At 41.7% G+C, this 12,841-nt stretch overlaps 1 protein-coding gene across 1 annotated transcript in view; it reads right to left on the bottom strand.

Annotated features, from left to right (window-relative positions):
• Nucleotides 1-12,324, bottom strand: part of FOXN4 (forkhead box N4) — a 15,515-nt gene extending 3,191 nt beyond the window's left edge. The window contains 5 exon segments of the mRNA XM_009334395.1: nucleotides 152-279; nucleotides 432-545; nucleotides 643-758; nucleotides 1,624-1,787; nucleotides 12,236-12,324. Coding sequence (XP_009332670.1) covers nucleotides 152-279; nucleotides 432-545; nucleotides 643-758; nucleotides 1,624-1,787; nucleotides 12,236-12,318 — 605 coding nt within the window. The 5' untranslated portion in view covers nucleotides 12,319-12,324.
• Between the last annotated feature and the right edge of the window lie 517 nt (nucleotides 12,325-12,841).

Below are 12,841 nucleotides of genomic sequence, written 5' to 3'. Positions count from 1 at the left end.
CTCAGAAGCAGCTTCCACAGAACTCCTGGACGGATGGCGGGATTTTTGTTTCCTTCAAAAGGAAGCAAACACTCTCGTGCCACCACACCTACAGTGTTACAGTCATCCCAATGCAGGCTGTAGGCAATACGCTATTCTGCTCTCTACTCACCTATATGAATAGATCGGCTTGGGATAATGCTTTGGATGCAGTTCTTGGGCAGAGTGAGGAGCCAGGCGTGGCTGAGAATAGTGTGGCTGAGTCCCATAGGATGTGTTATATATTGCTGCTGGGTTACACTGTTTGCAGAAGGAAAAGAAAGAAAGTGTCAGATGCAAAACGACCGTGGGTATGTAGGTTTAGGGATATTTTAGTGTTTTTCTTTCAAAAGAGTTCTAGATATGATTTTGGCACGTACTTCAAGACACAGATGACAAGCAAATAACAGTACCTGTTGTGTGTTCTGTGCTAGGGCAAACACTTGCTGTGAATGAGGAGGAGGAAAGAGTTGTTGCTGTGTTTGTAAACTAGGAGATGGCTGCCCACCTACAGCATACTGGCTCATCTGCTGAGATAAAGACAACAGACGTGTCAGTCTTGAAATTACCAACGTCTTTTCCTAAGAAGTGTTGCAATAATAAGCCATCGAGGCCTGCTTTTACATTTGCTCCGTGTGTTGAAATAGAATTCAGTCCCAGGATTCCCTGTGGCAGGCTGGCCTGGACATGAATCATTGCTCCAGGTGCTCCTGTCGAGTGCATATTGCTTGCTACAGGACCTATTTTGGAGAAAGCAAAGGCAGTGAATGTTTGTGTGAAAGTACACTTCAGAAAAGAGAGCTGACATTTATTTTTAATAGACGCAGTTGAACACAGCTAAGCTCTGGAGTGGATAATCACACCTCTCTGTGGCTTTCCATCCCAAAAGAACCCAGAGCATTTCACAAATTGCAAAGATGACATCAGCTGCTTCTAAAACTTGTTATGCAGGGAATGAAAGATGACAGCTGTTTAACAGTCCACAGTGGTGTTACAGACACAGTATCTTACAAAAGAAAAAAAAACATATTCAGCACTATCTGTACTCCAGCAGGATTTCTGCTCTAAAGCAAGCAAGATGATACCCTGTGCTCTCTCAGCAGAATGCCTCAGGGAACAAATGTGTTTACCTAAAGGATGTTCACAAAGGAAAGAAAGGCGTTCAATGAACATATGCTGTAAGTCTGTATGAAGCAAACAGGTATGGGGTAAATAAGGTACTCTTAATTTTATCAGTGTTGAAACAAACAAGAAAGACTAATTACCTAATTTCAAAGCTGTCGAAAACCTCTGAAATGCAAGTCTTAAATACCTTGGCCCAAGTTCACGCAACAAGGCACCAGCAACTACACTGAGCAGAAAAGCCAATCGGAACCTAAGATCTCTGTTGTGACTGCGAGGGCTCTCTGCCTCTTGAAATGAAGGAAATGTATCAGCAATAGCCTTATCAGAAGACGACAGGCTCCAGGTCTTCTGACAGGAAGCGAAATGTAATGCACTTAAAAGGAATCTACTACTAGGAAAGTTAGCCTGTGTGAGGGAGAAGAAAGGAGGCAGTAGGCTGTGTTGTTTAAAGAGCAGTTATTTAACATCCTAACAGTTTACCTGTCTGTTGTAGCACTGCATTCTGGGCACCAAGGCTAAAATCCATTCTTCCACTGGCCATCTGTTGTAACCGAGGAACATCAACAGATGTCAGCCACGACAAGGACTGTAAGTCACTGGGGAGGTCATCTTCACTCAGCTGGGAGGGGTTAGAAGCTAAGAGTCTGCAAAATAGCATGAAAGGTTAGCAGAGAGCAGAGATGCTGCTACACTGTCCCTGGTAAGAGGGGAGATGACTGGGATGCCAAAGCTCACGTTAGGTCAGCAGGGAAAACACGTCGGCCTGGAACTCCATTTGCAGAATTCACATGCGACCTTTGGTTTCACAGCTGGCTGGTTACTGCTGCACTTTACTTAATCATGTGTTCCTTCGTACAATCTCAAACATTTTAGTTAAGAAAACTTCTTGTGCAGTATTTGTAGGGGAAGAAGGCATAAGAACCTGGAAGAGAAACTGCCTAGAGCTGATTCATTATTTTCACGTTTGTCAGAAATTTGCACTTGTTTGGCCTTGATGTAGAAGAAACCTGTCAGGACTTTTAACCTGACAATTTTGCATTAACCTTGAAATCCAGTGACCAGCCAGCCTTGGAAGAAGTTCCTGTGCCTAGCTCCTCAAGGACCTGTGTATGCTGCTGGCTTGAACACCTGGAGAGGGCTTTTCCCAGCCACCGCATCCCGTCAGTGGGGACGGATCAGCGGAGAGTTGCTGCATAAACAAAACCTTACAGAATGAACTGGTGATCTCTTCCATTCAGATACATGAAGTTATTGATGCTTAACAAGGAGCCATGAAGCATATAAAACAACTTTTAGGTGGTTTTTGACATATTAAATGATCACAATGAAAAGCTAGTGACTGAATGCACAGTAACACCCAGCCTGCCTTTAGCTGACAAAACCGAGGCATAACGATGACAGGCTGCTTTTGTTTTAAAGCTCCGTTTTTGATACATTCTGCATGCTCCATCCCACCTGGTTTATTTTGCTTCTGATAGACTGTGTGGTACAAAACTGAAATATTGAAATATATTTATAGTACTCAAAAATTCCTGTGTGGTCAAAACTCCAACTGAAGTCAATGAAAGAACTATTGCAAATGAAGAGCTAAACTGCTTTGACTTATATTAAACAGTATTACAGAAGTCACGGGTATCATGAGGAGTAAAGCAGCAATTAGAACATGTCAGGAAGTTATCATTAGATACCCAGGGTAAACACAAAGCAATTCAGGTCCAGGAAAACATCTTTCTCTTTCAGAAGAACATAGTTTAGTTGGATGTAGTTGATTTTGCATTCAAAACAAAGGCTTTAAGAGCTCTCTCATAGATATGTTAAAGCCAGCTGCGTTGTACTAATGTGTGTTCATTGCCAAATGACGATGCAGAAGCCTTAAATAAATCTGGTCTCTTGCTGAAGCATCTTTTATGTTTTACACGATTCTAAATCAGCTTAAAAGAACAAGGCAGAAGTCTAGTGCCCGGCTGCCCAGGAGCTTTCAGCTCCTCTATTCATGATTTCCAGAAACACGTATCAAAGTTCCCTAAACTATTATCTGGGAGATCTTTAAAGCAGAATGTAATTTATTTGTTTGTAAAAAGATTTTGAAAAGAAGAAAAGGAAAAAAAAACCCCAACACCTGACCAGGAGCCAAAAGCTCAAATCCTGGCCAAAAAACATCTTCAAATCTCTCTCCCAGCCTACCCTGTTTTCTTTCTCCTACTGTAGTTATAGTGCAATAATTAGCATTGCCATGGTTACCGCTGTTCAGTTATTTTGAGAGGCCTTGGACTTAAATACATAAAAAGACTATCAGGTGACGGCTCTCCCGCCCGGAGATTGGCTGGATTGGAAGTAAACAAGAGCATTAAATGATTTGAAAACTGGGCAGGCTCATGTCGTTTGCAACAGTTGGGCCCATTCATGGGAAGCCGATAACCCATTGTGCCGCCAACGACTGCTGCCTGGTGGCACGTGGCCTCGATTGTTTTTGAGATTCCTGCTTAATTGTTTTCCCCCCCCTCCTCCTTTTTACAAACTTCACATTAATCTGGCTGAATGACAGCCGACACACAACACACATCCACATGCCATCTGGCACCCCGGTCCCTGCCAGTCCTCCCAGACAAGTCAGCTCCTTCAACAAATAACGGGGTCAGATGGGCGGTGAGGGTCAGCACCCACTGCACACGCCTCCTGTCAGGCAATGAATCCGCCACATGCCCTCGCCGCTCCTCCGCATGGGACGAGCATCTCCGCACCGGAGGACCGCGGGAGTCAGGGTGGTTCTCAGCAGCCTTCCCGGCCTCAGCTTTTTGGGAAACAAAGGCCTCTGCTTCACACTCATCCTAGGTGCACTCATCCTGGTGCTCTTTCTAGACGTGGGAATGACTGGTGGTACCCTGGGCACAGTTGGATGCCATCAGAAGCTTGAACTACAGCTCTCCTACTTGCCAGTTAGCATCGTGCAGCGTACCCCTCTCAGCATCCTCGTGATGCAGACCCACACGGCTCTCTCCCTCTTGCACTAACACTGTGGATCCAAATGGGGGCAAGGAAGGTGACTGAACTTTTAAGTTGATATAGCAGTCGTTAAGCTCCATTTTAAACAAATATGAAGATGCAATAATACATAATAACTAGGCAAAGTGTGCGGGTCAGCTCTTTTTCCAAGACAAAGATGTTTTCTTCCCTTCCTCATTCTAGCAAGGCATGGCCATTTGAATTTGAGTTTACACTTCTTTTAAAGTCACCTCTGGCTGTTCACTTACTTACACTTTTTTTTTTTTTTCATGGATTTGTTAGCTGTCAGAATAACTGTTTTCATTAATAATGGAGAAAAAAGTAGATTTAATCAGAATAAAATATTTCACATTGAAGGATTATTCTTCAGGTTGTTTTCAAAACCAATGTTGAAATTTCATACATCTTAAAGAAGGTGAAACTGCTTAAAGTATGCCCATCGCTGTCTGACTGACGTGTTTTAAATGCCCAGATACATTCTGCAGCATAAAACCAGCTTACCTCACAGTACACAGGCTCAATGCATGTCCTGCTTTTAGTGAAACAAATGCTAATCTGACTGCCTCTGGGAAGAGAGCTATGCACAGTAATACTTAACATTTTAATCTCACAGGTTTCAATCTTTCTGACCTGAGAAATTGCCTGTGCCAAGCCAACTACAAATATATAAGTACATACTGTAATATCGGGTGTACTTTGATTCTGTTCCCCTCCACCACCCTTTTAGTCTCACGTTTGAGGGTAAACTTCAGGAGTCAGAGATCCTGCCTTTAGATGGGTGTTCACGGCCCCTGGCACAATGGGGCACTGTAGTAAAAGCAGCCATTTCCTTTCAATGCATGTAAATGAGATAAATAGTGATACGCTATAATTAATGCACACTACTGAAAATGTCCCCAGCTGCACGTTCCCCAGGGCTGTCTGGTATATACGCTGAACTACTAAACCCCTATGAAGAAAAGGTTACAGTCACACCAAATGTGTTCCAAACTTGATATTATTTTTAAAGCTGTGGTGAAATTATGCAACTCCATTTTTACCCCTCTCCTGTCAAATCTCTGCAGGAAAACACCCTTCTGTTCCTATGTCTTTCTATCCTAGAAAGGCACCTGCATTAGTAAGAATCCACATGATGCTGAGGATTTAAGCCCCAGTTCTCCTCTATGTATCAGAGGATGCTGTCCCCCTGTGAAAGTGCCCTGAGAGCTGTGATAGGTATGATACAGAAATGCTCAGTGGTAGCGTTAGTCTTTGCTATCTGCTCTATCATGCACTGCCGAAAATGTTTATCTAATCAGGGCAATAGATTTTGGCCACCAGCCAGCCTGCACAAAGTTTACTTTTCCAGAATCGGGAAAAATACCACTTGGAATGAAACCCCTTTCCAGATCTCCCGATACTGAGCTCCAGACCTTCCTGCCTGCAGTCACGGAGAAATTGGACTCCTGTGTTGGTTGCACATCTGACAAAGCTCACTAGAGCCTGTCAGCAGTGCAAAATCATGGGTTAGATGTACCTAAAGATATCTCTGCTTTTTTTCCCCCCCATCAAGTATATCCTGCTGGCACAACAGCTAGCTAGATGGAATGAAATTAATTCCTGGCATAACCTTGCAGGAATCTACAACTAACATCAGAGTTGAATTTGGATCTATATTCATAGATCTAACTTTACCATCTTTCCTCACATTGAGCTGTCCTAATGAGCTGGATCTAAGGTAGTTCATCACCGCAGAAACCGCTGTCAAGGTGAACTATCCAATTCTATATTTGCAAACGCCATAGTATGGTGAACTTGTCACTGGAGACTATAGGGACCGTCTCTTCAACAGCATCATAGAATAGTCTGCCAAACAAGTTTGTTAAGACTAAAGGAAAGCTCAGCATCAACAAGCATACCTTAAGGTATTTTAACTCCAGATAGTTTAGCCAATAACTGAGTGTTTCAGTGTATGATATGGTGTGCAGTGTTACATATTTCTATGCATATTGCACCATTCACGCTTCAGAGGACTCTGTGTGCTTGTTTGCTCTGGAGACTGTCCCTAAAAGATATAAAGCACTCAAACTGGTTGATGTTGTAGGGCAAATCTAATGCTACAGGTTCTCTCAAAGGGATTAGTGTGTGGTGGCAACTCATCATTGCCTCCGTTCTAAACAAAGTCAGACCAAAACATTGCGGTTGCATTTGGCATATTCAAATTCAACCATAGTTTTAAGATATCTCTTACTCAATGGACAGTTTTTATTACCATTGCCAGCACTGACATCTGACCTTACTATGCTTAAGTAATACAACTATTCAACAAGTAGGAGCAATCAGGGGTGATAGATTCTTAATTAGCTGTTTGCAATGGTTTATCCAGTGTGAGTGACAATTGAACAGGAAGAGTCCTAAGAAAACCTCTTCTTGAAGTGGTGATGAGAAACTGTTTTCTTTTGTCTGGGATTACGTAATGTCCTCAGAACAAGCGCGGTGATTTCTCATGTAAAACAACACAAGGAAAATATCTATGTTTTGTGACCCTTCAGCTGTCTCCATGGTGAGAAGTATTCTCCGTTGTATTGGAGTCAACTTCACCGTCTCCTTTTGCTCCTCATTCCATCTGCTCTGCTCCTTCCCTCTATGCACTTCTCTTCTCATCTTCCTCCCTCACAGGTGCTTTTCCCTGCACTAGGTTCTGTTTTCCGCATTCACAACCACCTGCCTCTCTCCTCCCTGTTTCTGCACCAGCTCCTCTCCTGCTTCAGCCAGCAGCTCTCACTGCTGCTTTCGGTCTGCGATTCGTCTTTGCCTCCTGAAGGCACACCACCCATCCAGTCCCAAACCACCAGCCTGCCTTTCTCCTCCCTGTCTTCAAGTTCTTTGAGTAATTTCTGGCCTTGCTGGAAATAAGAACAGAAATTAGGCAGCTTTCCAGGGACAACTAGAAAGTCCCTCCTCAGCTTCAGCTCGAGAAACTTTGGATTATAGGAACCAAAACTAGGGAGGAAAAAGCAAATAACATGATTACCCTGTCAGGCGTTGCTGTTCTCCTTTTCTTACACCATGGTTCAGAAGAGAAGGTGATTCTCCGAAAACCTTCTGCAAAGGTACTTAGCGCTAACAGAACAGGCTATAGATGTGCTCCTGGAGACTTTTATACATTTCAGCTCTGAGTTTCACAACTCCTAATTACATCATTTTGGTATGGGATGAAGGGAAACTGAATTACAAGTGACCTACATGATTTGCTTAAGCCTAAGAGGAAGTTAGCAGCAATGTCAGCACTGAACTCCCAGACACTTGCTCCCTGCTGTGCTTTACCCACATAACCATCCCGACGTTCGGAATTGCCAAATGCAGCTGGTATCTGACCACTCAACCTGTTTTGTTAAAAAAAAAAAACAACAAAAACCAACAACCCCCCCCCAAAAAAACCCAAACCTGTGACTAATGTCAAAATAAGCTTCTCCTCGATGCAAAAATGCGTTGAAGTACCAGGCACTACAGGAATGTTTTCTATTAAAACCAGGAGCGTTGTCTATCTGGGAAGCTATTTTTTCCTTTAGCATTGCCTCAGCTGCTGTTTATTAGTACTGAACTGATCTATCTGCCTGGGATCTTGTGTAGTTATTTACTCCTGTGTAAAGGGAATATAAAATATACTACCCTTTGTTTTCCACTGTTGTAAGAACCCGTCTCAGTTGCATTACTTGCTGCTGCGGTCATGCAGCAGTTCTGCTTTCCGCATGTATGAGATTTTTAAAATGGGTAAAATAAGAGCGGTGTGCCATAAGCATCTGAGATCTCACAGGAATGATGAAAAAGTCCAAATTCCTTTTCTGTTTCCTTGTTTTGAGCGGGAGGTCAAGCACCGTTTATGAGGTAAGATATGAACTCCGTTCTGGTTTCACTGGAGGCAGACGACCCTGAGAAGCCTGCAAGATATTGCCTGGGTACAAACCAGTCCTTCCCATCCCTGCCTGTAACTGCAAGACAATTTGAGGAGCAAGGGCCACAATTTTTTATTAATACCGATTAGCACATTTCAGGAACTGCATAGGAAACAGTCGAGCTAATCCACTTAAATCAATCCACAGTGGCCTGAGTTTGACTGATTCCTAGGAGGTTTCTCACATTTTTTTGAAAGAATGAAGCAACTACTGTGATTAAATTCCTCCGACACATCAAGTCATTATCTCACTCCCTGTCAGACACACATGGTGTCAAGGGAATGGACACTGACATTTTCTTCAGGAACAATTACGGTTTCGTTAGTTATGCATTTGTAACCTTTTGTCTGCAGAAATGTCCTTCATGCAAACTCCCAGACTCCATCCATCCCCAGTGGTGACAGTCAGGAGTCCTGAGCTGTAGCTTGCTCTCCAGAAACCAAAGTGCAAAACCAGATATGAGACTACCACTTAGGAGAGCTAAAATGTACTGCGTGTTATAAAGATGAAGGCTTTTCACCTTTTTCACCAATGTAATGTTGTCATGTCCAGAATGTATGGAATACGGCGGTTGCGTGTTTATGAGTCTATACTTCTTAATATGATTTTACACTAAACTATGCTAGCATAAAGTAATTATTACAACAAAAAATTAATCACAGTATCTAATGAGCTAAGGAATATAGACCAACTTTTTAAGAACCGAAGGGACAATTAAAATGGGGTGAAGGAGGATATAGTCTACTACTAAGTTGAACGATTAACGGTTGAGTAACAACTTCTGATCAAAAAGATATCTATTTAAAACTGAACTCCTGTTTAACATGTATAGAAAATGCATTGCAAGACCTTCAAAGTACTACATAAGGCTTCTATCAGCTGGAAATACATAGTAATATAAAAAAATAGAAACATGGTCCTTACACAAAATATTGAGCTGCAAAACATGAAGTTAATTTCTCTTGTTGATCTAGGGTTAGCTTTACATCTTAAGTAATGTTATGTCTTCAAATAGAATTATACATTTTAGTTATTTCTTTCAAAATATAGATGCCGCATTGTTACCTGGAGTGATGATTTGATTCCTTAAATTTGGATTTTCACATATTCCAAATAATCCATAGGAAGTTATTCTTCGTCTCCCTTCTAATGGTCTGTTTTTCATGTCATGATTTATTATATGATATGTAATAAACCACACATAACTGTACCTAGTTTGGGAATGGGATAGTCTCTGAGGAAAATAAGCATGCTGCTGCATTTGAAAACCAAGAACGTTGAATTAGGATAATATTGAGCCTTCTTTGGGAGAGAACTTACAGGTCTGTAAATGTTTTTGCAGTCTTAGTCCAGGCCCACCTTGGCCTCGCATCTGCCTCCCTGGGGCTTCTGTTGCTCAAGCTCCGCATATTAAATCTCATTCTGCACTTGAGTACATCACAGTAGATCTTTTACTTCTCTTGCATACATAACTTCTCTGGTTATGTATGTTAAATCAAATTAGACTGCAAAAGGGTAGATTGCAGATTTCAATTAAAAATATTGCTTGAAGACCACAGTGTTCATGAGCTGAAGAACCTTGTTCCTCAGAAACCAGCTCCAAGCCCACTGAAGACCATGGGAGCTCTCCACCAATTTAGTAGCCCTTGAGTTGGCTCCTATAATTTAGATAGCTTTGTGCTGAAATAACCACAAGTGTGCCACCGCATAGTAAACTTGTAGTCTGCCTATTGCTCTGATTTAAACATCAAAATATTTACACTAAAACATAATGTAGAATTATTAATTATAATTAACAAGAATAAAGTGTTAAGGGTTAAAAAATCCGTGTGTTACAATTCTCTACTTTTATGCCCTGAAATGTAAAATGAAATCATTAGAAATATTTGTCACTACTACAACTATAAAAATATTGAAGATAGCAGTATTTTCTTTGGGAGAGTGAGAGGCATCTGCTAATATGAAGTATTACTTTGCATTGGTAGCCAGGCAGTGACAGCGCCATAAAAACGTAGGCTTCAGAGAAGATATGATAGCCCTTAATCATTCCTGGACAGTAGGATGTTTTATATCCCACAGCTTTATCGGTGGAAGAGATATTTGTCTAAAATCATTTTACTATGGTGCAAATAGTCCCTGGACTTTGCATAGCAGCCTAATCCTCATCACTACTCTATGTGCTACATCAAAGTTACTATAGATGCTTTGGACCCACAGAATTCAAAGATCTGTTAAAATCAGGGATTTTTTTCCTCGTCCATTAAAAAAAAAAAAAAAGAAAAGAAAAAAATCTCATAGTTTCAAACTGTAAGCATAAGCTGCATGAAAACTTATCGGTATTTGCTGATTTGATCCCCTGCTTACACGTCCATGCACTCCCCTCCCTTTTCAGTGTTTCCTCCTGCACACTCGCAGGAAAGCCTGGTCTCCTCCAAGTCCAACTGTCCCATTGAAAGATTCCAAGTGAGACAGAAGAGTATTCTCAGCACAGCCCCAGCCTCCCACTCACTAATTGGAGGCCATTCCCCATTTTGTGGAGCCTTGATGCTCCCCCATGGAGAACTCGGGACTGTGGGTTCCAGTCTTGGACTGTGGTGACAGCAGGAGAGTAAACAGAGCTGATAGAATTTGACAGGTCTATTCTTTTCTTAAAATCATTCAGTCTAAAAGATTTTCTTTTACATAATCCAAAGTGTTTTCTCATGAAGTAGGACAAATACTGCTCTGCATTTATGGTGCAGTTCAGATTTTATGCATTTTTATCAGAATTTGACACTACTAAATGAGGTCGAATAATTCATTTTAAAGCTGCATTAAAGAAATCACAAGTGGGTTAAAAACTTTAGAGAACTGGGATCTTTGAGTTCAAAATGTTTAACAGAGAATTGAAAGTCGTTTTAAAAAGCAGCTGACTTCTGAATAAAAGAAGAAACTCTTACAATTCTTTTACTGGCAGTAAGATAAATCCTATCTTTCTCAAAAAAAGAGTGTTTTTCTGCAGCTATGAGTTAAAGAATAGTTCTCTCCATAAAAAGGGTCTTTGTTAAGGTGATATGTTCTTCAGGGCACTGAAGATACAGACTTAAATGTAAGCACCCAGAAGACTCTCTCATACACACCCTTCACTAAATACGGAATAATTTCTTTACAAATATTTACATAGCCAACAAAAATGCCTAGAGCAAACAGTGCTTTAATAAACAGCAAAACAGAGTTCCACAAACCTTTTTCCACAGTGGCTTCAGAGAGTATAACAAATCACTTGTTGAGCTGCAAGAGGCTGCAGTGCAGTGTTTGCATTTTGAATAGAGAGAGGCTGATAGAAGAATACCTGCGGCTGACCACTTTCACCCATAGAAATGGGTGAAAACACCCTCAGGCTGGGAGGACGGCAGTAGTCTCTCGCTCCTCATTTTAAAACAAGAATTTATTTTTTTTTACTGTGAGAACTGGATCGTGTTCTGTTATTCCGTATTTCTTGGAACTTTGCATCATGTGACAAGATGTAACCTAACTTAACCCAGTGCACTGTAGTTCGTTGCAGAACTATCCCGTGGCTCCTAACAACACTTTTAAATGATAAATCGATGCATAGCGGTATAGGTAAATTATCAAAGGCTGTTGACAAACCCAGGTTTGTTCCCACTGATATTAGAAGATCTTTGTCAGAAGTCAGCGCTTTGGAGTACTACATAAGTACTTGTTTTAATGGAAAGCTTTTCTAGTGTCTATTGCACTTGATTTAATCTCTCTATGACTGCTTCATGACAATGCAAAATGTGATCTCAAAGGGAACTTTTAAATAATTATTATTTAATAAGAGTATCCTTCTCTGGCAACACTCATACAGTAGAGGGAGTTTACTAGAAGGTCAGCCCAAGGCTTTGAAAGTGTATTTTTCAAACATAGTTTAGTATCAAAATACTTTAAACAGGAATGCTTCTAAATAAGTAATATATTGTGACCGGTCACCAGCTTAGAAATCTAATTTAGAGAGGAGAAATAATGCAGTTAACTTTTTTTTTTTTAAAAAAAGAGGATTTCTATATGCTAAGGGATTATTTTTTTTTTTTTTAGGAAATAATGAGAAAACAACATCAGTTAGCAGGCTGTGACAGTGCAGTGCATATTTTTGAAATCAATAAATGCCTCACCTGTACTCCTGTGAAGGGTGGTGATTTTGCCCTGAATTCCTAATGATTCCTGACATTATGGACGGGATATCACTTTCTATCATCTCCTTGGCAAAAGACAAGAAAACAGAAAGAAGCCGTTCAGGCAGGAGTAGCTATCCAGCACTTCAGCAGCGGGCGGGAGACAACAAAATCCCAACTGAAACCCAGGACTATAGGAAAGTAAAGCCCAACTTGCGTTACCTTTGCCTCCAGGTGCACTGGTTTTATTTGGGCCAGACAATGGAGTAAAATGTTTTACGGGGACTAAAAAAAAAAAAAAGAAAAAAAAAGAAAAAAGCTCAGAATGGGAACCTCGCCCCTGATAGAGGGAGCATCTCTCGACGGCGGGCACGGCGGGGCCGTTCGGATGTCAGGAGACTGTCAGCAGCGGGAGCACCGGAGTCAGCCGGGGACACTCCCGTCTCGGGGCTGCTCTTAAACTGCCATAAAAGCACCCGCGTAGCATTTAGGAAAAGCAAGCTGCGGCGGCGAAGTGCGCCCAGGCTGCCCCCAGGGAAGAGGGGAGCCCGGGGGAACCGAGCCCCGGTGCCCGCGGAGCTGCCCGAGCGGGCTCCCGAGCCCTTC

This window comes from Pygoscelis adeliae, unplaced genomic scaffold (genome assembly GCF_000699105.1).
Source record: "Pygoscelis adeliae isolate BGI_AS28 unplaced genomic scaffold, ASM69910v1 Scaffold262, whole genome shotgun sequence".
NCBI lineage: Eukaryota > Metazoa > Chordata > Aves > Sphenisciformes > Spheniscidae > Pygoscelis > Pygoscelis adeliae.
The sequence above is the reverse complement of the archived record's forward strand: the minus strand, read 5'-3'. Positions and strand labels throughout refer to the sequence as shown.